General features: G+C 37.0%; 1 protein-coding gene across 2 annotated transcripts in view; it reads left to right on the forward strand.

The window, feature by feature from the left end:
- Positions 1–19,100, forward strand: part of PALS2 (protein associated with LIN7 2, MAGUK p55 family member) — a 42,652-nt gene extending 23,552 nt beyond the window's left edge. For both annotated transcript variants that reach the window (XM_053466497.1, XM_053466498.1), the window contains 8 exons: positions 3,222–3,449; positions 4,505–4,636; positions 8,416–8,515; positions 8,990–9,058; positions 9,763–9,924; positions 11,312–11,514; positions 12,842–12,970; positions 17,501–19,100. In XM_053466497.1, the coding sequence (XP_053322472.1) occupies positions 3,222–3,449; positions 4,505–4,636; positions 8,416–8,515; positions 8,990–9,058; positions 9,763–9,924; positions 11,312–11,514; positions 12,842–12,970; positions 17,501–17,677 (1,200 nt within the window). In that variant the 3' untranslated portion in view covers positions 17,678–19,100. The remainder of the gene's footprint in view (positions 1–3,221; positions 3,450–4,504; positions 4,637–8,415; positions 8,516–8,989; positions 9,059–9,762; positions 9,925–11,311; positions 11,515–12,841; positions 12,971–17,500) is intronic.
- Positions 19,101–26,668: the final 7,568 nt, after the last annotated feature.

The following is a 26,668-nucleotide window of genomic DNA, read 5'->3' on the forward strand; positions in this document are numbered from 1 at the left end:
TATACATGTATGTGTGCCTATAAAAGTTTAAAGCGGGTGTGAAAAATCCTTTCAAAAAATAGAAATGTAAATAGGCCGCAGAATAAATTTAGGGCCAATCAGATGCCTCCCTGATGGTATCCAACCAAGTCCCCAACTCCATGTGCCAATATGCAGCCCCAGACTTGCAAGGAACTTCCAACATGCTTATTTTTGCCATTTCCCCCACACCACAATTGCTGTGGTTTTGTGAGTAGTTAAGTTGCTTGGTTTTGTTTTCACATCTGAGGTATGGCTTTTAGGCCACAAGTCTCCCCATGAAGACAACTTCTGACTAGACTTCTCTAGACAGTAGATGGGTATACCAGGGTTACAGGTTTCTGCTAAGCTGATCCCACTGCTGGCAATCTTCTGATTAGAAGGGAAGTAAGCATTGATCTGTCTTTCATCTACTGCACTAAATTTCCTTGGCTGACCACTGCATCCAAGGTCCTCAACATTGCCCATTTCTTTGTGCTTCTTCAAAAGAGCTTGGACAGAAAACTAGATAACTAGCACCTGTTATAAATGTTTAATCATACACCTAACTATATGCCTACAAGAATACTTCTACGTGTTCCTTGTAGTATGAGTCTTGTAGCATCTCATTGACCTGTAGTTTCCACTAGAAATTAATCCTGTTTTAGCAGATGTTTTGGTTAATAGGCAGTTTGAAAAGATGATATAAACGAGGCAAAATAAGTGTTCTTTTACAGCTCTAGCAATGTTCTGTGATAAACACATTTTGCACAAATAAAACATACCTTGGTAGTGCCTCTATCTTTTTTTTTTTTTTTTTTTTTTTTTTTTGTTCTTTGTGTCCTGAACAGGACTATCACATTAGATGCTAAACTGAAGGACATAACTACAGTTACTTGGGGTAAACAGAAGCCATGGGTACATCAAAAAATACGGTTTCTGCATATGAGTTCAGGGTAGGTGCTCCCAACATTCTCTACAAGGGAGCCAGAATGTGCTAAGCTGCTGTGTGGCATTTGACAATGGTGTGTTCAGTTCAACAGGTTGAGATTGCATATGGTGATTTAATCCAAAAACCTGTATTTCAATTATGGCAAAATGGCCCAACAGGGGCCTCAATAGAATAGCCACTGACAGATTAACCGCTCCTGGAGTAGTGGCACTTCAGGGTTCATGTTTTGTCAGCAGCATAAACAGATGGACTGTACATGTCAATAGTTTTCTGTCCTGTTGCTGTAAAGTGATGGTTCATAGGAGTCCATCACAATGAGTGCTTGGGCAGACTTGAATGGGGAGGGTTACAGAGAGTTTTTTAAAATGGGGTGTTGGATTACTGAGTAGTGTATACATTCTCATTGCAGTCCTCCCAGAGGCCATCGGCAGGCCTGCAAGCTCTGTTGGATGATAGGTGATATGTATTATTACTTACACTCATCAGCAATAACATTATGACCACCTGCCTAATATTGTGTAGGTCCACCTTTAGCCAACAGAACAGCCCTGACACATTGAGGCATGGACACCACTAGACCTCTGAAGGTGTTTTTCTCCAGGCAAGCAGCGCACAAGCACCTGTCCATCCAATGTGATTCATCAGACCCGGCCACCTTCTTCCATTGCTCCATGGTCCAGTTCTTATGCTCACGTGCCCATTGTAGGTGCTTTTGTCAGTGGACAGAGGTCAACTGCGATGCACTGTGTGTTCTGACGCCTTTCTTTCAGAACCAGCATTAACTTTTTAAGCAATTTGAGCTACAGTAGCTCGTCTGTTGGATTTGACCACGCGAGTCGGCTTTCGCCCTCCACGTGCATCAGTGAGCCTTGGCCGCCCGTGACCCTGTCGCCGCTTCACCGCTTTTCCTTCCTTGGACCACTTTTGATAGGTACTGAGCACCGCTGACCGGGAACACCCCACAAGAGCTGCCAATTTGGAGATGCTCTGACCCAGTCGTATAGCCATCACAATTTGGCCCTTGTCAGTCTCTCAGATTCTTACGCTTGCCCATTTTTCCTGCTTCTAACAAATTAACTTTGAGAACAAAATGTTCACTTGCTTCTAATATATCAAGACCACTGACAGGTTTCATGATAACAAGATTATCAGTGCTATTCCCTTCACCTGTCTGGTCATAATGTCATGGCTGATCGGTGTATATCAGTCAGATTATTTGAGCTCAATAGACTCACTAAACCATGGTAGTTGTATATGGCTGTCCATTGAAGGAAAATCTTTTTACGGTGTTTTTTTTTTTTTTTCCCTTCATTTTTGTCTTTTATTCCATTTACAATATTAAAAAAAAAAAAAACACTTTATAAAAAAAATTATCTTGGAAGTGCGGTCTTGTTCTCTCTAAATATATGGTAAGAATCGACTGAGTAAAGGTCAGTAATAGCTAACTTTGATAAGTGTAAAAATCGATTGTGTAGCATATTCGAACAGCCTTTGGTGCTTAGCACACATCATAAAATCGTGTAGAGGGAGGAGTGATTTAGGAAACAAAGAAACAGGCAGGAACAATCAAGAAAAGGGTGGAATAAAAACATAGCTGTACTGAGTAATTACAATTACACTGTAACTAATAAGTATTTTTTTACTTGTAAAATTAATTGTAGTAATTATATATTCTTTTATTCCGGATTGTATATTGTACCAGTGAACCCAGAGCGGGGAGTTAACTTGCTACATTGTTATAGCTGATAATTGACTGCATTGTCAGTGTTGTAAAGAATAATCACAGAAACAAAGGCATGTGTAATCAGATGGGACGGTTAAGTAAAAATGAAATGCACACCTTGAAAGGAACAATAATCAATAAAGGTGCAGTTCACAAAGTGGTTAGAGGCTGGTGATTATGTTAGCAAGGTTTCATGTGCATCTGCACGCCAGGGTAATTAATTTTGTTTTTGAATTGAAGATTTCCACAAGGAAATAAAATAGAGCAGAACTGCATAGAAACAAGCTTTCCATCTGTTTATTGTTGCAGTATTGATTTTTAAATAAACTTGTTACCATCATGCAGCTAGGTGTTTTTAACGGTTCATTTAAGAAACTTGTGAAAGTTAAATTACGCCATAATTTAAGGAGATTGTGATTGAAATAACTACTAATTTTTTGGCTGTTCACCAAAAAACTCTTAGAATTTAAGAGAATGTTTACAATACAGTATTCTACACACATTTTCAAGGTTATTAGCTAAACTGAGCTTACTTTGTGTTTTTATTAGGGAGTTACATTTAAAGTGGAAAATAACAATTTGGTAATTGCTCGAATCCTTCACGGTGGGATGATTGACCGACAAGGCCTTCTCCACGTGGGTGACATTATTAAAGAAGTCAACGGACATGAAGTTGGAAACAACCCAAAAGAGTTGCAAGAATTGTTGAAGAGTATTAGTGGCAGTGTTACTCTGAAAATACTACCCAGCTATAAAGATACATTTACCCCACAGCAAGTGAGTATGCAAGATAATGGCTTTATTTGTACTGTTTCAAATCACAGCATGAACCTTTGGTTGATTTATTAATTTGTTGTTCAGATTAACTCTACTAGATGCCGCAAAACCGTTATAAATAACTGATCCTAATTTGCATGTTTGGTAATTAATCCTGCAGAATATCATTTTTGTAATTATGATGCAAGAAAACGTCTTTCTCTGAGCCACCTTAATTACCTAGTTTAGGGTCATACAATTTTGCGTGCAAATAACTTTTTTTGTGCCTTTTCTCATTTCGTTTAGTTTATCTTTTTTTTGCTGTTTTTTGAAAGAAAATCTATCCAGTAAAAATATAATTTTACTGAGTCATTTTAATTGAGCTTTTGTTCACAATTTTTTTTTTCAGAATCTCATTTTGGCTTATCAATAATTTACTGTTTTTTATTTCTTTAATGGTTTTGCCCTTCGTTATGGAAAGGCAGCATAAGCAAAGGGATAAATGAAATAGTTTACAGTACAGCCCCAAAAATAGATAAATAGATGGCACGTTATCAATGGGAACATCAACAAACTATATGACAGTAGAATTAGTAACATATATGCCAATCATATTGCTGTTGAAAATGACACACATTGGGCAGTATTAATGAAAGAGTAGGTAAGTAATATATCATACATTTCATTAGAAGGAACAATATTGTGAGCACACAACACTCGCTGGCACAAAATTATATAAAAGAGGAGTTTAGAACATTTTAAACATTTGTGTCCTCACCCTAGTGAAGCTATTTACCTCTTAAATACGTCTTAGTACATGAAGTAGGAGAACATAAAGGAAATTCAGAACACCGACCTGAGCACAAATAGTATTTTAATGGCAGTAGCCGGTTATGTTGAACCTGTCAGTCACTGGGCTCCATCTTTATATTGAGTTATTAGCGTGTGCAGTCAAAATCTTTAAATAACCCTGTAATGTTCCCAACACCATCAATGAGCTGTTAAAAGAAATAAGTGCGTTTTCGTTTGTTAGATGTGATATATTACATAAAAATATTCTGTTACTCTCTTTTTAGGTATATGTGAAATGTCATTTTGATTACAATCCTTTCAATGATAATTTAATCCCCTGCAAAGAGGCAGGGTTAAAGTTTTCCAAAGGAGAAATTCTTCACATTGTTAACAGAGAAGATCCAAATTGGTGGCAGGTGGGGCAAACTATTTCTTTCCAAATACATTTGACATTTTGTACATTGCATTCTGACATCTAACTCTATCGTGAACTGTCTAATTGTTATTTCAAATTGTATGAGATCCAGAAAGGGTTGGTGCCATGTCAGAACACACTATCAAAAGCAAATTATTACGGACACTGACAAGTTCTTCGTATTTCACTCTTTACATGTGTGTCGAAAATATGTTTTTTTATTTTGTGTGTCATGACATGCCCTTTTTTTTCTTGTTACCACTTGAAAGCCTCAGTGATTCTTGCCTTGTTCACTAAAATCCTACCATTTCTTTTGTCCTTGTGGATATGGTTTGTTAATGCGATGGTGAATTTGTGCCTTTTTTGTGTTTTCCTCTAAAATTTAAACATGAGTACATTACTTCTGTTAAAGTATCAGGCTTCAGCAATACTAGAAATGTTATTTCTGTTTCTTAAATTGTTTCCCATTTAGTTACATTTAGTACAGTAAGTGCAATAGCACATTCCAAAGCCTAAAATTTATATTTAGGTTGTATTTAAATAAAAATATGGTTTAATGATTTGCTGTAAGTTGATATAAAGGGAGAACACCGCAGTGCTGAAGAAAATTCACGTGTGGCAAAACAATTTGGAAACTGTTTCTTTCAAACTTGTTTTTTTTCCACATAGTCTGATACAGAACTCTTAAAATTAGATCTCTCCCACTTTGGTAGAGCTTTCTTTGATGTGATTTTCAGGGAGTAATTTTTTTTGTACCAATGCACAGACACTTATTGTGTCACAGATGCTTTACTGCTATATTTTGTTGCTTATTGATGGACCAGACTACTTCTTCATAAAGCTTCCGACATACTGCTTGGTATTCACAGAAAGTTCTGAGATGAAGGTGTCCTGTCTGGGGAGCACAGGCTTTCCATGTCAATGAGCATGGTGTGTAGTCTCTGCTCTGTTTTCTTTATTTTTCTTGTAACAAAGACAGAGCAATTCCAACATCTCTATTTATATTAAGGTATGACTCTGCTCTATACATACTAACCCATTTGCAAACCCTTGCGATACATTGTTTATTTGCACCTTCTAGTGTGTGTGTGTGTGTGTGTGTGTATATATGTATGTGTGTGTGTGTATATATATTATATAAATATGGCACCAGGTCACCTTGGCGACTAGAAACCACTTCCTGACACCCGGGGCAGTGCTGCCAGCGTGCATCTGGTACCCTATGTTTTCCTGGAGGGGCCTGGTGAGCGGATGCCGTGAAGTGGCCAATGAGGTCAGGTAATGAATGTTACATGACCCCGCTAGGTGCTTCACAGCACCTGCTTCCCTGCGCCCGCAGGGAAGCTTAGTGTGCAAGAGTCACGGTAGCAGAAGATGTGGCAGGTCCCCACAAGGTGGTGAGGAGGAGAAGTATTAGTGAATGTGTACACTATAGTGTCAGTCTGTGTGTATATCTGTAGTGCTCAAGTTACTGAGTATGTTTGTGTATACTGTAGTGTCAATTTGTGTGTGTGTGTGTATATATATATATAATGTGTGTGTATGTATGCATGTATGTATATATAAATATATATTAGTGCCAGCACAGCCCACTGTACTGTAGTGCCAGATTCAGTGAGTGTGTGCATAGTGTTATATAGTGTATAGTGTTAGCCAGTGCGTGTATGAGTGTAAATTGTTGGATATTATGTGCATGTGTATAAGAGTGTGGTGTTGTGTATGTTACATACTCATGCTAATGCATATAGTGTTAGAGTGTGTGTATTAGTGTATGATGTTAGCATGTGTGTACATGAGTGTCAAATGTTAGCATGTGTGCTTGCTGGTGTTAACATCTTGTGTTCAGAAGCACTAACGTGTTTGTTACTGTATCATATTAGCGTGTGTAAGTATAAGAATAATGGTTAAACATACAAGCTTGAATCTTTATGGTTTGACATACCCCTTGTCATGAAGGGGTTAAATGCAGAAGGGTGTGATTTTATGTTGTATTGCCCTAATAAACATCCATTAACTACAGACCAGGGGTAATAAATGAAAAGAAAAGAAAAAAAAGTTGGCTGCTATCTTTCTTTTTTTTTTTCTCCCTTACTGGCTCCTAGATCCGACTCCAAACTTCCTCCGGATTAATAAATATTATAATTATAGTATTTTCTGTGAAGTCTCCTCCTCAAACAAATACAACAAACACAGCTGTCTGCTGTAAAGCCAATGTTCCCTTTCATGTTTCACTGCCAAAGATTTATTCAGTTGTCCATACGAGCAATATAAGTTTACATACAGTGGTCTTTGTGTTTTTGTTTTTTTTTGTATGTTTTTGGTGGTTAGGGTTATGTCTTCAACCAAAACCTGATATTAAGACCTATTAAATGATCATTATTGAAAACTGGACAACAAACTATGCAACAATCACCTCCTGTAGCAATAACTACATTTAGGTTCCTCTTGTAGTTAGTGATCAGTCATTCACAGCATTGTGGATGGATTTTGTCCCCCTCCTTCATGCACTGTTCCTTTTTACTTTGTGGGTTGCACTTAAATTGACTGATCAATGACCTGGCTTTGTTCTGTAGAATTCTGATACATAGCAGAATTCATGGTTACTTCAGTGGTGGAAAGTTGTCCAGGTGATGTGATGCAACAAATCATGGCACTACCACCACCTTGCATGACAGATGTTTGAAGCCTTAAGTGTAATGTGGGATTTGTAAGATGTAAACATCTGCATTTTGACCAAAAAGTACCACTTTCTGTTTGCAGAATGTTGTCCCAACGCTTAAGATTCATCCAGGTGCCCTTTTGTCAAACTCTAGACTAGCAGTGATGTCCTAAGAGGTGGTTTCTCCTTGCAGATGTACCATGATTCCCTCCTATGATTGTCCAGTGTATTTCTGATGATGGAGTTATGAACACTGTAGCAGTTGTGAGAGAGGCCTGCAGATCTCTATTTTTTTCTGTGTCCTTCCCAAGACCAACAGACTTGGGAAGATTCAATACTGTCCCAGAACGTCTCTATTTCATCAATAAGGTTGTTAGTGTCTTAGTAGAGTCCTGTTGCCTTAGAAGTGGATGTGTAATAGTTTCTGGACTGCTTGTGACTGTTTTCCAGGGTTGTTCTGGAATCCCTTTTTTTGGCATGATGTGGCTTGAACCCTGTGATGGCAGTGGTCAACTTTAGTAAGTTTTACATTGGGTAGCGCTAGCCCAAACCAGACCTGAGCTGTTAGGAAGGTCTTTAAACCCTTGACCACAATAGTGCCTTTCATAGTGATGAGTTTTATGAGACGGGGAGTAACTTGTTCATACCTGACAATTGTATGTTTGCTTATACATCAAACAAATGAACAACACTCCATTATTTTGTCCTCTTAGACGACTCCTGTATGCTGCAACGTTCACAACAATCTGACCAAATGTGGAAAATATAGAACAGGGCAGAAAATCAGACAGAGGACAAATATGTTTTAATATCATAAATCCTAAACGTGATGCGTATGCATGATTCATGCAAAATATCTTGAATCCCGTAAGATGTTATTACTGTAAATGCATCTCTAGTTTAACAGGGCAGTCCTATCTAATGATTTTCCTTCAGTGGCCGGTGGAACAAATCAGACTGCATTCTGGTGGACCATTCAAGAATTGTTCTGTTAACGGTATATTGAATGCTGTTGGATGCTTTACATTAGAGCACGTGAAAGTCCAAGCTGGCATAAACGGATATTGACTGGATGTGGGGCTCTTTCTTGTGCAATAATTGCCAATGTTGACTATTTGCAGGCAAGCCACGTGAAGGAAGGAGGAAGCGCAGGTCTTATACCCAGTCAGTTCCTGGAAGAAAAGAGGAAAGCATTTGTTAGAAGAGACTGGGATGGTGCAGGTAGGAGTTTTTAAATCTAATAGGAATGACTAGTTCTGCCCACTGATGTGTTTTGCTTTCTTTATTTGCATTTCATCAAAATGTCCCTTTATATGCTTCTGAAACACTTGTGAATCTGGAAGTTGACTGGCTCTGTATTCTTTTTAAGTGTGCTTGTTTTTTGTTGTTTGTGATTTTTTTTGTGTTTTTGTGCAAGATTGATTTTAAAATCAATATAAAACAAAGTGTAAAATAAAAGTGTAAATCAACAGACTTTAATGTGAACATAATTTGTAATTTATACATAAGAATAAAACAGAGAAGTAGACATTGAAATTCCTGTTAAATGCCTACTAGGATATAATGAAAAGTGCCATAATCTTTTGTTCTCTGCTAGAATAATTGGTGCGAATGCAAATGTTTTGACAGATTTTATGTTGTAAAACTAAAATTTGCTTATGTATAACTTTTTTTTTTTTTTTTTTTTTTTTTTAGGGCAGTTTTGTGGTACAATTACAAGCAAGAAAAAGAAAAAAATGATGTACCTCACAACAAGAAATGCTGGTAAGGTGATCTGCAGATATTTCATCAGCTGTCTACTGATCTTATGGCAAAAAGTACCATTAGTGTTTTACTCCCTCCGCCTGTGCTTATGAAACCCAGCAGTCACGAAAAAGCCACTTGAATTAGAACGTCTGATCAGAATAAAAGTTGTTTATGTCTACATTTTTTTTTTTTTTTTTTTTTTTTTTTTTTTACTTTGCGGGCCCGTGATGCCAATCATCAACGGTACCCATTGCACATTTTTCAGTCCTGCAATGCCTTGCTCAGTTACATGCGCAGTACTGTTCTGTTCATAGTCTAGCAATTACATTTTTTTGGATCAGCGTAATATGTTTGTAGCTTATGGTTACATAGATGAACCAGTCTTTACTGACAAGGAAAAATCTTAAGCTATTCCAAGCAGCAAAAAAGTTAATAGGTAAAAATTGTGATTACATCCACTGTTGGATATATGGAAGATGAGAACTTTTCTGCTGCTCTTGTGGAAAATTCCAGCTCTGTGTGCATAGATGGATCTACACTATAGGACCAACAGTGTATGGACACTCCTCGTAATTGCTTACGTGTTTCAGCTAACAGGTGTATACAAGCTAAATGTAAGAGAAAAATACACTATTGTGAGTGATGGTCAAAAAAACATTTCTAAATAATTATGTATACTCTCCACAGTCATTCTCATGTTTCTTCCAACTTCTGGCCTACAGAATTCGACCGACATGAAATTCAAATATATGAAGAAGTAGCTCGAATGCCTCCATTTCAAAGGAAGACATTAGTTTTAATAGGAGCTCAAGGAGTGGGACGTAGAAGCTTGAAAAACAGACTTATTGTCATGAATCCAGCCCATTTTGGAACAACGGTTCCGTGTAAGTGCTATGTGCTTGTAAGTGATTTGAGTAGAATCACTTGTATGGAACATTAAAGTTTACAAAACATACAGTATATTGATAGTAGAGACTAGGTAGATACAAATTCATAGGAAAGCTATAAGCTGTTAATGTGCTTCAATTTTAGGGTGAATTATTAATTTCAACTATTTGAATACTGCTCAATACTAAATATATATGATTAAATCTTGTGTAGTAGGTTGGTGTAAAATGGCTTTTGTTCTGAGGGGATGTTTTCCTACCGAGCTCCTCTTTCATTAAAAACATGAACTGTTTTCTAACTCTTTAGTGAAAGCTACAGATAAATCTAATTTTATGGGTCGGTGAGTTTGATGGAAGTACACTGACCACAATTTGTGGCTTCAGAGACATTCCTGATAACATTTAAGCTTTCTGTTTGCAGCAAGGTACTCAATTTAAGATCTGAAAGGATTTTTAAAAGCGGGAAAGCGACTCTGGTAAACCACAGACTTCAAATTCTAAGACGTTAAGTGACTACCATCTTTGTTTAATTATTAATTCAGTTTATAATAATATAATTATACATTTAATATATTGTGTTTAAATATTAATTATTTTATATAATGGCTATATAGACTTGCCTTGGAGCAGTATTTCTGAGTAACACTAGAAGTGTAAATGTTGTTTTTGACCGTTTTCAAATAATGGGAACACCAGATCTTTAATAGGTAGGAGGAACTCTGCCAAATATATTTTGATCATAGTTCATTACACATTGTCTAAGTGCTTCGTGTGTAGATAAAGAACATTGGCACCCCAAGTTAATTAAGATACATTAAGTGGCACTCCTTTTAAACCATTTTAAGGTTTATGCCGTTATTTTTGATGTGGGATTGTATTGTTTTTATGTTATTGTTCCAAAAAATATCAACTACGTTTATAATACATGCATTCAGAACAATATGGTTTATAGGAGCTAGTTTTAACTGCATAAGTGTGTTCTCGATAAATCATGCTTTTATCAGGGCCCAAGAGGTATATAGAAAAAAGGTATTCTACCCAGCAAGATTAAAATCTCAAGAGCAGGTTTCTAGTTATAGGAAAGCCTCAACAGTGTATAACAAAGGCAACATTTCCTTCAGATGCATGAATATGTACTGACTGGTCCTCATTTAAAGATTTATATTTTATATAGCGCCAACAGTTTACGCAGCCCTTAATAAATACATATATTCAAGGGGAATGACAAAATGAGAATTGACAGACTAAGACAAACCGATACATTAGGTAGAGAGGACCCTGCTTGCAAGCTTACAATCTTAAAGGGGAGATTTCAAGAACATTTACACCCAAATGTTCCACAGCCATGCAAAATGAACATTTCTTCCTTTAATAATCTTTGCAGTCACTTCACGCAAGCCAAGAGAAGATGAAAAAGATGGGCATGCATACAGATTTGTATCCAGGTCAGAAATGGAAGCAGATATAAAAGCTGGACGATACTTGGAACATGGAGAATATGAAGGCAATCTTTATGGGACCAAGATAGACTCCATACATGAAGTTGTAATGACCGGAAGAACATGTATATTAGATGTAAATCCACAGGTAACCTTTGAACAAATGCACATTATTCCGTAGCAAACTTGCAGCCCTGTAGTTGCATACGATTTCTAGCATGTTACTCCTCTACCAAAGATTTCATAAACAAAAGGGTAGATGGTAAGTTGTCCTAGGGGAGAAATGGGAAGTGAATCGAAACATAGGTGAAGCAGTGGAGGTTCTTATACAAGTAAACTTGCATGATAAAATATCAACATAAGTTCTGAGAAATGTGTACTTCAGGAAAAAGGGAAAAATATTAAATTAAGAAAAACTGTAATTGTGTTTCAGATGGAGAGTAGGGGGGCTGGTAAAACAGGTTAAAGGGATGGCTAGATAGACCATCTAAGAAAGATTTCAGTCTAAAAATATGTATGGAGGAATCAGGAGGATAGATCCAGTGTAGAAACCTAAATGTTTTCATATATATGGTGGAAAAAGATAATGCATGGGTCTCCTATGAAATACAGAGATGGAGAGATTGGCGAAGCTCAAATTGTTCTGGTTATAATCCTTACACAGTTAGTTGTTAGGTTTAATATTGCTTGAATATAGTTATATATATTAATATATTGTTTTCAAGACGAAGGGCTCCTTGTTTGTGTCATCCACCACTGGAATCACTCCTGATCACTGTGGTAGGTAGTCTCACGTTGTCTTCTCGAAGTTCCATAGTTCCAAGATGTCATTGTTGGCAGTCGAAGTCACCAGCACTTAGATCTGAAGCTGTAGTGTGTTGGCCCGCTTCTGGGCCCTTGAAATGGTTTTGTTCTGTACTAGAAGTTGGGTTACAGGACACATGTATAAAAATGATTTATAGAATGAGATAAATGGTCCTTATATAGGACAGTTTAGTAATGGCCACCATTTTGCTGCATGATACCAATAAGCTCAGTGCAAACACAATGTTTGCTCACCCTCTGTTTTTACGTGATCATTTGAAATTTCAACACTCTACAGTTGTCTTGTATCCCATCCTTCTGATTTAGTAATTGTCCTTGATTCAGCATGCAAATGCAGTACCAGATTAAGACTTAAGATGGAATGTGAATGTTAACTACAACTATATCATGATAGTTACTGTAAATATTAAACAGGTTATCATGTGACACCCCAGCGCCAGCTTTGTGTGCGATCAGTTGTTCAGATTACATTGAAATGGTGTTGCTGTTTACGATTGAAATATGTGGATAATCTAGACATCATAGTTGGCATTACTGTTTCCAGTTACTCATTTTTTATGTCATACAGAGAAATCAGTTGCTTGTGTGTTTATTATTTAAAATATATTTTAATAGCAATAAAATCTTTCTGAATGCTTTTCCGCCCACAGGCATTGAAAGTGCTAAGGACATCTGAATTTATGCCATACGTAGTGTTTATTGCGGCTCCTGAGCTGGAGACTCTCCGTGCGATGCACAAAGCTGTTGTGGACGCGGGAATCACAACCAAGCTTCTTACCGTAAGTCATTTATACACAACGCAAGTGTTATAGCATAAGCTCTCTGTGATTAAAAAAACTTTCTTGTATCTTGATTTGTTACATGACATCTTAATTTTATAATTTCAAAAGTGGATGCACTTTGCACAGAATTTATGAGAAAGAAAAACATACTTGCCAAGGTATTTTTAGTTGGTCATCAGATTAAGTAGATTAAAGCCCTTCATCTTTGCTTTTAAACTATTAAATTGGATTTGTTGAAAATATTTATTGAACCTGAGCCAAAGCTCTCCTTAGATAATATTCCAAGTGCATACAGCTAATGTTATTACTGTTGGAATGTTCTGCAACAGCTCTGTTTTGTATGTATTGCACCAATTCGGATTTAAAATATCCTGTAATTTTTATTTGTTTTTTATTTATTTTTTTAAGAAAAATCCCAATTCCTTCGTATCTCAAAATTTTAAGTGCGTGAAGGATTTTTCCATATAAAATTGTTAGTGTTACTAACTGGGATAGATACTGTACAGTTAATTTTGTAGTACAATAGTACCTAGGAGTTTTTCCAAGAGGCTGGATTAGATGCAAAAATTGAAATGAGCTATATCTAGCCTTACAGTCCACCTTTTTACATGAATGTGTTAAATTATAGTAGTAATCTAATCAATTATTATGTTTCAGGCTTCCCAGGCTGCTCAAAACCCCTGGAGGCTACATTGTAGTCAGCATGTGTTTAGCCCTTTTTTATTTAGAAACAACATTTCTAAACATCCTTTTTGTAATTCTGAAGAGGCCGCCTCGTGTCCTTTGCTCGGCTGTTTTTAATAAAACAGAAATGTTTGTGTAAGCATCTTAAAGCTGTGTGTAAGGAATTACAATATCCCATTTCAAAAATCACTGGATTAGTATATCCAATTTAATATTCCGCTCCCATTAATTTAATCGCTTTTCTGAAGATTTTCATTTTTTATAGTAATCTGCTGCCAACAAACTATGATATCCGTGCTTACATTCAAGGTTTATTATTTCTATTTATCTACGAAGACACACATTTGTACACAATGTGGCTATGATAGTTTTTAAATATTCAAGGTAACGTGTTTTTCACACACTACAGAAATGTTTAATGGCATATGAAAGAAAAGTGTTGAGAACATCTGTGTTGTGCTTAACACCCTGGTACACATTGGACTCTGTATAGGCATTTTCAGATAGTGTGAAATGAGTAGTGTGTTGATTCTCATTATAATTAATAATGTTACATTTGCTGATATAATTTATGGCATTTGTTCACGCTACCAAAACCGCACGCTCTATTGAATGAAAGCTTGCTAGATTAATTGACAGGGATCTAATTAAAAATACATTATGAATATTTGCCCAATTTGTACATAACCAGTAGATGCATTTATCATGGTGATAAAAAAAAAAAAAAAACACGTCCAGTGACTGATTTATGAATAAAGCCCAAAAAGTTTGAGGGAAAAAATGCTTGGCTTAAATTTGACTAGCAAAGAATGTTTACAGCAACACACGCTTATTAAAAGTACTCTCATGCTTGCTAATACAAGAGTTACAGGGTTCTAAGGAGAGCCCTGCACATGCGCAGAAAACACCAATTTATTTTAATAATGCTCAGTGTATGAAAATCATGTGCCCGGGGCAAAACAGGACGTGAAATAAAAACACAAGATTTCTTTCAATGGTGGATTGATTTATGATCTCAAATGGTACTGTGCACATAACTGTGTGGAAATGCCTGATCCAGCATACTTTCACACAGACAGCTGTTGGGTTTTATCAGTGTATGGACCTTACTGCTTCCCGTCCAGTGCAACTGTTAAAAGGAAACATACCAGATATGCACTAAAAACACACAAGTGTCTGCACACCCAAATAATAAGTGAGTAAATTATATGTGCAACACAAAAATAATATGTACAAAAATACCCTTCCAGCGAGAGTTCCCACACACAGTATCCAAAAGGTTCGTATATAAAAGGAAGAGAAAAGAAAAAGAAAAAAAATTATGGTGTAGTATATCAAAGTACGTTTTTAAAAAAACGCTATTAAGCAGATCGGACCCTTACAATTTAAAGGGCATAAATATGCCCATACATAGAGTGTAATGGTCTCCTTAGGAGCTTCTTTATCCCACACTGGTACTTGTAGATAAAGAAGGTAGGCAGTGGAGGGGAGTAGGTAAAAACGATAATTTTAATGTATAAAAGAAAGGCAAACTTGTTGTCCTCCGTTTCGGATGTCACAGAGTCCAGGCTTCAAACTTCGTAGCAGCGCTACCACAAAGAGACGCCGTCTTAGTCCTCTGATCCACTTCCGTAATGCTACTCCTCCTCCCGATGTCGTCAACACGCACTACGCGTTTCGCTTATCGCTTCATCTGGTGCATGCACCAGACGGCGTCTCTTTGTGGTAGCGCTGCTACGAAGTTTGAAGCCTGGACTCTGACATCCGAAACGGAGGACAACAAGTTTGCCTTTCTTTTATACATTAAAATTATCGTTTTTACCTACTCCCCTCCACTGCCTACCTTCTTTATCTACAAGTACCAGTGTGGGATAAAGAAGCTCCTAAGGAGACCATTACACTCTATGTATGGGCATATTTATGCCCTTTAAATTGTAAGGGTCCGATCTGCTTAATAGCGTTTTTTTAAAAACGTACTTTGATATACTACACCATAATTTTTTTTCTTTTTCTTTTCTCTTCCTTTTATATACGAACCTTTTGGATACTTTGTGTGGGAACTCTCGCTGGAAGGGTATTTTTGTACATATTATTTTTGTGTTGCACATATAATTTACTCACTTATTATTTGGGTGCGCAGACACTTGTGTGGTTTTGATTGTATTTAATTTGGAACATTTTGGGGAGTTTGTTCCTGTGTTTTTGCAGCACCACTTCACCAGAAGGTGTAATATTTATATTTAATTAGAATATTGCGCTTCACTTTTTTGTATTTTCAGATATGCACTAAACCTGTAGGTAAAAAATCTTGCTACTAGGGCTGCAACAACTAATCGATAAAATTGATAATGAAAATTGTTGCCAGCAAATTTCATTATCGATTAGTTGAATCGTTTTTATCGAAAAAAGGATGAGGGTTTTTTCAAAGCAAATGCTCTGAAAAATACCCCTCCTGTTATAATCCGACCTCAAACAAAGGTTGGATAATAACGCTAATATCCAGATCCCCCGCATCGCTGCAGGGGACCCAGATCCTCCTCTCTGGCATCCTCCACTACTGTCAGCACTTCTATGATGGAGCACCAGCGTGACATGACCTTCCGATGCTCAGCCATAGAAGTTCCAGCGAAAGTGCCGGCAGCAGCAGAGGCATATCTTGGGGTATAAGGCATATCAAAGGGCACTGTGGCATATAGGGGCTATAAGGCATATCTGGGGGGGGGCAGAGGGGCATATCAGTGGGCTATAAGGCAATATCAGAGAGCAGTGGCATAGAGGGTATATAAGGCATATGTGGGGATGGCAGAGTGGCATATCTGGTAGGCAGTGTGGAAAGCCTGGGCTCAAATGTGCATAATTGGGGGGCAGGTTGGGAAGTAAAAACAAGAAATGCATATTTATTCTGTCTGGTTTTAACATCCAGTTTGTTCATTAAATTATTTTTAATAAATGAAAAATGTACATTTATTTTTTTATCCGATTAATCGAAAAAATAATTGGCCAACTAATCGATTATGAAGATAATTGTTCGTTGGAGCCCTACTTGCTGCAAGCTCTTAATGGCTACGAGCTCTTAACATTGGCACACGATCTTCTTTAACCTGCACAGTGTTGTCAGTCTTTTAAAGTTATAAATGGTGGTTGTAAGCATTTTAACCATTTCCTAGGTTGTTTTTTTGTGTAGTTTATATGTGATGTTGCTAAGACCGCTTTTTTTTAAAGGGACACTCCAGCCATCATATGTTCTCTGATGCATTTGATAGCTGCACGGTCCCTTAAAACTTAATTTAAAATGAAATGTGAAATGTTTATATGGTCCATTTATGAAATCCAAATGATGCACCGTCCATTCTAATGCAGTGTAATGCAGAGCACGGCCATACAGTTTCTCTTACAATTATCCTATAAGCCATATAGATCCCTCACAAGAGGATGAATACAACTTTGTGGTCCCTGCACAAACCAGAGACAGCAGAATATTTTAAAATCACAAAAAATAAATGCCACAGCTTATAGCTGGCTTCACTTACACAAGTAGGAACAAAGCACTTAATAATATTTAAAAAAAAATAAATTTGAAGCAGTGGAGATAATGGTAATATCACACATTTTTCAATACTTGCGAGTCCTTTATATATATATATATATATATATATATATATATATATATATATATATATATATATATATATATATATATATATATATATATATATATATAGAAAGTTTACCTACCAGCCATGATTATATTTATTCTTCAGTAGTGATGATCTCAGTGTGATTATAACACAATCTTCCTTTGCTTATAAAATGTAAATTAAATAATGTATTTTTTTTCCCTAGGATACAGATCTGAAGAAAACAGTTGACGAGAGTGCCCGGGTTATGAGAGCCTACAACCATTACTTTGACCTGACAATTGTGAATGATAATTTAGACAAAGCCTTTGAGAAGCTGCAGGCAGCAGTAGAGAAGTTAAGGCTGGAGCCGCAGTGGGTTCCCATTAGTTGGGTGTACTGACTTGTTTGCTGAGCTAGTATTTTATTAAGAGACAAAGACACCATTTACAATGAGTTCATACACTGAGCGAGGAGACCTGCTCTGGTGTCTTTTTTTTCCCCATTTACCCCAGTTAAAGGATCGTACACTGTTCTGAATTTTTATATAACACTTTGAAGGGAAAGTGTACATAAATATGTAATTTATTTTAATTTTTATAACTTTTTACAGATAATCTTTTTATTCATAATACGTGAAAGAAATGCGTTAAAGCATTTTTTTTATTTCAATTGGGTACGTTTGCCTTTCATCCAAGAAGGTTTGTCATTTGCATTAACATTTGGTCTTACATTTTCACTGTGATATAAAGCATACTTGAAATAATTTTGTAAATCTTTGCTGTTTGATACATGAATGAATTAAAACGAATTTGTATGAGTTAGGGGAATAGTACCTTTTAGTAAGATATACAATAAAGAGAACTCAAGTCAATGTAAACCATTGTGGTATGACGCCATGTATGTTGTATTCTCATTGATAATCTAGTCGCTGCCATACGTCTGAGATGTGCCGCAGAGCAATACATGAAGAGCCCTTGGCCTGGCTGTCTGCCTAGCAGCTTCTCAGGGGCAGCGCCATTAGGTACACAAAAGACATGGCACATTCAGTCAATTTTGTTCATTTAACGAAATCTCGTAATAGCATTTCTTAGCCTTTTCTCGGTTAGGTACTATATCATATTCCGCCTACTAAGTGTTCCAATACTAAGCTTTTGCACAACAGGTACCCATAATTGTTTTCTATGAAAAAAGTAGGTTGTAAAGTACCGACTTAAGTTTCTGAAAGGGTACATGTACAATATGTTTGATTAAACAATGATCTCATATTGAGCTGCTAATGCAGTGTATTAGCAATTTTGCCTGAGTCTACAGCTATTATTCAGTGGAAACTTAGATAAAATATTTATCAAGAACGCATACAGTGGACCATACTGAAAAAAAGCACCAGTTATCCGTGTGCGTTTTCCTTACACGTGTGAAAGCTAAACAGTGTTCTGTTAGCAGATTTTATCCAGCGTTATATATTGTGTGTTTTTCCATAAAAAACTATAGCTAATGAAAGTGAAAATGATATGTATGAGAGTTGGATACTATATCTGACCTTTGGGATTATACGTGTAGTTGTGCAGCTGCCTGGAAAGTTTTTGTTTTTATGTCTTTACACTTTATATTAAGTGCTCAATAACGCACACAGAAAATAATTGCCTCTCTGAAGGACAACAGGTGATCTCCAATGCCCTTTAAGACTTTGAATACAGATTTGATGTATATTTGGAGATGTCTCCCAGGCAAATGAATCTGAGGTATTACTTCACTGATGATGGGTTTGGGTTGCTGTGAATCAAGTACACTTTGAAGACACTATTTAGTAGTTAAAAGAAAAATGTTTGAGTTGAAGTCTGCAAATCTAAACTGCAGTGCTGTTACTTATATACAGTCTAACTACATACGACTGAAATCATTGTAGTATGTCAAGGGAGTTCCTGTAGACGTACACCCCTCACATTTTTGTAAATGTTATATCTTTTCATGTGACAACACTGAAGCAATATAAAGTAGTGAGTGTACAGCTTGTATAACAGTGTAAATGTGCTGTCCCATCAAAATAACTAAACACACAGCCATTAATGTCTAAACCTTGGCAACAAAAGTGAGTACACCCCTAAGTGGAAATGTCCAAATTGGACCCAATAGGCCATTTCCCCTCCCCAGTGTCATGTGACTCGTCAGTGTTACAAGGTCTCAGGTGTGATTGGGGAGCTGGTGTGTTAAATTTGGTGTTATCGCTTTCACACTGGCCACTGGAAGTTCAACATGGCACCTCATGGCAAAGAACTCTCTGAGGATCTGAAAAACGAATTGTTGCTCTACATAAAGAGGCTATAAGAAGACTGGCAAGACCCTGAAACTGAGCTGCAGCACGGTTGGCAAGACCATACAGCGGTTTCACACGACAGGTTCCACTCAGAACAGGCCTCGCCATGGTTGATCAAAGAAGTTGAGTGCACAGCATCATAGCCAGAGGTTGTCTTTGGGAAATAGACATATGAGTGCTTCCAGCATTGCTGCAGAGGGTGAAAGGTGGTGGTGGGGGGTCAGCCTGTCAGTGCTCAGACCATACGCCGCACACTGCATCAAATTGGTCTGCGTGGCTGTCGTCCCAAAAAGAAGCCTCTTCTAAAGATGATGCACAAGAAAGCCTGCAAACCGTTTGCTAAAGACAACCAGACTGAGGACATGGATTACTGGCATCATGTCCTGTGGTCTGATGAGACCAAGGTAATCTTATTTGGTTCGGATGGTGTCAAGTGGGTGTGGCGGCAATCAGGTGAGGAGTACAAAGACTAGTGTCTTGCCTACAGTCAAGCGTGGTAGGGGGAGTGTCATGGTCTGGGCATGCATGAGTGCTGCCGGCATTGGGGAGCTACAATTCATGAGGGAACCATGAATGCCAACATGTACTGTGACATACTGAAGCAGAGTATGATCCCCTCCCTTTGGAGACTGGGCCGCAGGGCAGTATTCCAACATGATAACAACCCCGAACACACCTCCAAGACATCCACTGCCTTACTAAAGAAGCTGAGGGTAAAGGTGATGGACTGGCCAAGCATGTCTCCAGACCTAAACCCTATTAAGCATCTGTGGGGCATCCACAAACGGAAGGTGGGGGAGCACAAGGTCTCTGACATCCACCAGCTCCGTGATGTCGTCATGCAGGAGTGGAAGAGGACTCCAGTGGCAACCTGTGTAGCTCTGGTGAACTCCATGCCCAAGAAGGCAGTGCTAGAAAATAATGGTGGCCGCACAAGATATTGACACTTTGGGCCCAATTTGGACATTTCCACTTAGGGGTGTACTCGTTGCCAAGGTTTAGACGTTAATGGCTGTGTGTTATTTTGATGGGAAAACCAAATTTACACTGTTATACAGGCTGTACACTCACTACTTTACATTGTAGTAGATTGCCATTTCTTCAGTGTTGTCACATGAAAAGATATAATATATTTATAAAAATGTGAGGGGTGTACTCACTTTTGTGAGATACTGTATATATGTGTTGTGATACTAAATTATTAGCAGTCTTCTCTACAGTTTTTTAATATGGTGCTGCCAATTACACCAGTTGCCAATTGATTCTCTTTTAGTACAGATGGGACCAAGGTGTTATCATTAAAAGAGCTTTACATTTGACTGCATTCAGCTATAGTGTCTGCTGCTCAGAAGTCTTGTTTAAATATATACCAATTATTTTACATAATTTTAATTTGACAGCTCAATATTTGTATTAATAATCCAGCTAAATTAAAATTGGTTACTTGTGGTAATTCTATTTTTTTCTTCCATCATTGGCCTGTGATCTTGTATTGTGTTTTGATATTAGTGGTGTACTAGTATGTTTGTGTTAAATGTTTAGAATGTGGCCTGTTTTTCCAATTTTACATTTTCGTACAGTTTTTTTTTTTTAAACTTGGTGGTCTTTTTTTTTTTTTTGCCCTCTAATTGTTCCATGTTATTAAGGTGTAGACATATGTAGTTTTGTGTATACACAAATGTTTCTTTATAATGGAGCAGCTACATCTTATAGTGAGTATTTTGCTTATGGGGTGATAATACTGGGGGAACCATTGCTATTATTAAACCAGTTATAAAGGATTTAAATTTGGCGCTCACAAACACACTTGCTGCTATTTTTGAACATTTCTAATTTATTCTTACATGGAGCATCATGTTTTTAGCATAATTTCTCAAGTATTTAATATGACAATTCTAGTGGATATGTAGTCTTTGATCCTTACTGAAAAAAATAATTATTTAATGTTTTGACTCCTGACACCAAAGCATACGACAGGATGTGATTGAAGGAAGCTTCCTGTGAAAATTTCTTTCCAAAGGACAAATCTCCTAATAATTTTTAAGAATGAACGTTGTTAGCTTATGAATAATGTTAAATGTGCATTTAAAGTATGATTTTAAGATATTTAACAGTTGTGAGTTTATATTGATAATATGGAAGTCACAATGGTAAAATAAAATTCAATATTTAAGGTGACGGCTTTGTTTTGTAGTACTATTTGCAAAAAAATAAAAAATAAAAAAATTGGGTTCACACATTATACTAAAATACATAACACATTCTGTTTTTATGGAAGATCAATCAACAGATTATCCATCAAATCCCAAAAATCTAAAAAACCATCTAAATATCTCATTGGGCTTCAAGCTTATGGATCTAGATGTCAATGGCTTTATCTCCTGTTGGTAAATTCAAAAATGTGTATCTCAAATGACTTCTTTTGTTATAGACTGTTAAGGCATTTTTTTACGTTCATGATAGATAAGAATACATTTGTATTGAGATTTTTCACCTGACCCTTAATGTTGTGAAATTATTAAATTTGAGATCCATGTGTAAGGCAATATTTCACTGACCTAATCTGATCATGCCTATCACTAACACTATACAGTAACTGTATCCTAAGCCTAACATCTAACATGCCAACAGTACTCCGGCCCTACACCTTACACTATCCCCTAACCCCTAGGTATATTAACTAAGCTGTTAGGTTATTTGCATGCTAGTTGGTTCTGTGATGCTAAAAACACATTTGAAAACTTGACCCCAAACTCAGAGAGCAGACACGCACACAAAAACATTTTAAAAAAATGCCCCAAAAGCCAGGGAAGGAAAAAATCCATGCCATGTGTGCAAGAAAAAGGAATTCTTTAAATTCGTCCTGCTACGTGCCATAAAATGCGACAGAGAAAATGTGACAGAGAAAACGTCCTCTCCTGTGTTCCCGTTAGATTCCTGGTTGTGGTGTTCCATTTTTAGAGGTAAGTGGGGTGGGTTTGAGGTCCTCCAGCTTTGTGCTTTCAGGGAGTATATAGGTTATGAGAATATTTTGGTCTTTAGGGTAATAGCTGTATCTCTGCACGCTCATGATTTGGGGGTCTCCTGTGATCGTGTAATACTGACATACCACATGTGCGGTATCTATGTGCTCAGAAGTGGGAGATTGTTTTGTTTCAGGTTTCCCAGTGGGTAGCATTTATCCCAAAATGTGCCTGATATGTGAAAAGGTACAGAACCCCCTGAAAATTCAGTGTTCTATTAGATTTGTGCTTGCATGGGATGCTAAGTGGGGTGTGCTTTTAGGGAACATATAGTTTTATGGGGTTAAATTAAAATGAGACATGGGGCTAAGAAAATTGTCAAAATTCCAAGTTTGAAGACTGAAATGCACATGCCTTTTGACACCACAACATCTGGGAAACATGACATATGTATGGATGTGGGCATTGCTGTACTCGGGAGATGTTGCTGAATACAAATCAATATTTATATAATATAATGCTGTTTATTGGGCGAGGAGAATGTAAGAGCCCATGTGAGACCTGAGACGTTTGGTACAGCTTCAGAATAGTCATATACTGTATTCGTGTTGATATATTTTGTAGATATAGTCAGTGATAAAGAATAACTTATTTTTAATCAGGAATAAAGTTGCATCATTTTGTTTCCTAATGATACCCTCATAAAAAAGTAATTCTTCTGTTTTGTGCATAATTTCACCCTTAGGGAATTCATTAGAGATTTGCACAATTGTTTTCATAAAATAACTATTATATAGACATTTAAGAGGCAAGCCTTCTGTAAATGCCATTTGATTACTGCTTAGGATAAAACACGGATTGTGCTGGTTTACAGGTACATTTGCAGACAACATTTTTATATACAAATACACACGGAAACACAACAAACCAAGTTGCTCTGAACAATGTCATAAAAGTAGCCTCAAATAGTCTGTACTGCTTTAATTCACCAACTTGATTAATTTCGTATATCGCAGGTGACCTTTTAGCACAGATCGAGGGCCAGATTAACACTCCAGCGGCCCTTAAGCATATGGAACACTCTTTCTGTGTCTGTGAAGGCCTTGTTGATTCCTGCCCCTTTAAGTGCTTTTCCTGCATCAGTGAAATTTTCTGGAAAATACTGGCCTTATGATGATCACGCTGTATACAAATCACTACTATTAGAAGCAGCTGTATTCATTATCACTTATTTTTTTTTAGTTGCCGCAAAAGATTTTTTGGCTAAGTTGTGTGATGTGCATTAATGCATAAAAACGGGATCAGAAGCTAAAAAAGTGATAAAGGAAGAAATCTTAATGAATTAGTTCATTTCTTGAGGAATTTGATCTCAACGGTATTCTATCCCCATTCCACTACAAAGATAAATAAAACAGAGACCATTGCGATTTGCCTGCGGGCCCAGGACACACACATCTACGCTTCTGAATAGACCTTTTTGTTTCATATAAGAGGCCACCAACCCCCATCACGTGCATGCAAAAGAGTGAATATACTAGGTTCAAATAGAATGTTTTTATATTAAGTTTATTGGATTGGATATCCAGTATTCAATGATTAAGGTATTTTTACAAATAATAGTACAGTTTTGTGCTGTGATGCATTATTTGTATGTGTTTTAAACAAGAGAACTGTGCGTTGTCATCTGAGACAGCTGTCGGGGAGAAACGTTCTTTTTCCAGCCGAGAAAACGCACTGAAAGCACAAGAAAGCCCTCCTGCACACTGCGTCTTTCCAGTACTGACCAGACTTTCTATTTATAGAGATTTTGCAACTGCGACAGTAGATAAAAAATTAAAAAGGCAAGGAACTTTTGCATATGCTAAACTTTTTGATGTTTGCTGTATTTATAGCACGCTACTGCTTCAGAAAATGAAAATAGAATAGTAGCTGTTTGGTCACAGATTTTTAACATAAGTTTAAAAAGCATCTAGAAGAGTATCATTGTTTGGCCCTGCCTGGGAAGTTCCCTGTTGTAAACATTGCCTTCAAAAAGAGTGGTCATAGCTTAACTTAAAAATAATGGGTTTTTTTTTTCTTATTAAAATATAGTTTCTGCTTCAGTTTCGCAGATAACTGCCTTGTGCTTCTACTTTCCACACATGGAAGGCTAAGGGTTCTGCTGCAAAGCGAAATGTAACAATAAATTATTTTCCTTGCATGCATGAACTGGGATGTTTATTTACTTGGTGTATACAGAACATTAAGATTTTGCTTAGTTTAGCTGTCCAATGTAGGACATTCACAGGACCCCGTCTGTTCTCGCATTACACTGCCATTCTTGGCAAACTAATTTTGCCCCCTTTCAAAATGTCAATGATGCAACCATCATATCTACCTCACACACTTGCTGCTTTAATTTTTGGAATACACATCCCTTAACCCTCACACTAGCATGATGATGAGGGTAATACGAGTTTTTTGCCTGCACAAGCAGTTGCACCAAAGGGTTTATTTTTACCCCTCATATCATCTTATTGGATGAACGGTTTGTTTTAAGTATCAATGAATAGTTCAAAGTGTTCTGTAAACAGTTTAAATGGTCACTTAAATCACATCTGGGAGAATATAAGAAAGAAAAATATAAGAAAATGCCTGGGGAACCTCCCAGGTCATTGAGGGCCATAATGTGGCCCTTGTGGACTATGCTATATGCTATATACCATAGTGAGAATGGTCCAGTGACTTTGACTCTGCAACATGGCACCTTGGGGCTTGCTAGGGTATTGTTCCCACCCAGCCATAGGCTGTGGCATAATAGAAAAAAACAATGTTTCCTGAAGAAAGGCATCAGAAATGTGACTGACTTCCAAACACTCCAAAGTTAGACATGCTATTGAGCACCACGCTCCTTCAAGGGATGTTTTTAAAAAAAATGTACGCTGCAAGCTAGTACCTCAATTCTCAATACAAATCCTCTAGAAGGTTGAACAACCTGAGGTATAAAAAGTATAAGATGACTGACATTGAAAAATGACCTAAAGAGGCCTTCAGGGCTGAGTTTAGATGGGACGACTTACACAATGAATGACATTGAATTTGCTGGTTCTTGCATCTAGACTTAAAAGTCTTTCTTCCTCTCGTTTGTTGTCCAGTTGTTTTTGTCTGTTTTATTTTGAAAGGTTTGTATGCTGTTGTATGCGATGGTGCATTGATGGACTAAAGCAATCAAATTCTGCCTAATAAAATGACAAATATATACACCACTCACCCACTTGTCTTGCATCACATCATTATTACAATGTTATTTAATAAACACTAAAAATTACATATTATGCATTATATTTCATTACTAAATATTTTAAGGTGTGTACACGGTCAGGGTTTGTCTCAAGAACATTTTTATCTGTTACAAAGCAAGATGATTCTAATTTGAGAAAAAAATCATGGTTGGGTGTGACGTCTAAACAAATCCTGGAATGGAAAAGGGAAGAGTATGGAAATGAGGAGGTAAGAAAGGGTGGAGTGGAGAAAATGGGATAAGATGAGAGAAACACAATTCCAAAATAATGCCCCAGCAGGGACAAGGGTAAATTACAACTACAAACCAATCCCGTTCCCGGGATCAAAAAATACCCTTATTGTAACCCCACCCTAAAACATAACTTTTATTAATATGTTTATTAAAAGGTATAACCAAAAAAAGATTTTTAAAAACACCAGTGTCACCAAGACACTGCCAAGACTAATGCCATTAGCCCAGACTTTTGATGAAGCTCTGAGGAGCGAAACATGTCAGGGGGGCTACTTGTCTGAGTTTTTAATTAGCCTCTGTCACTGGTCATAATTGAATTATTTCTGTTGTTAGGACTGCAGCCATCAACAGTATGTATGACCTAATATTAGTGTTACACAGCTTATGTTACTGTGACGTATACCTTTCATGGTAGGACTAGTGACACTGGTGTTTTTAAAAATCTTTTTTTGGTTATACCTTTTAATAAACATATTAATAAAAGTTATGTTTTAGGGTGGGGTTATAATAAGGGTATTTTGGTTTGTTTGAAGATGAGAGAAAGAAGGAAGGCTGAGAATACAGAGATATAAAATTGCATAGAGAAACAAGTGAAAAATA

This window comes from Spea bombifrons, chromosome 5, assembly GCF_027358695.1.
Source record: "Spea bombifrons isolate aSpeBom1 chromosome 5, aSpeBom1.2.pri, whole genome shotgun sequence".
Classification (NCBI taxonomy): Eukaryota; Metazoa; Chordata; class Amphibia; order Anura; family Pelobatidae; genus Spea; species Spea bombifrons.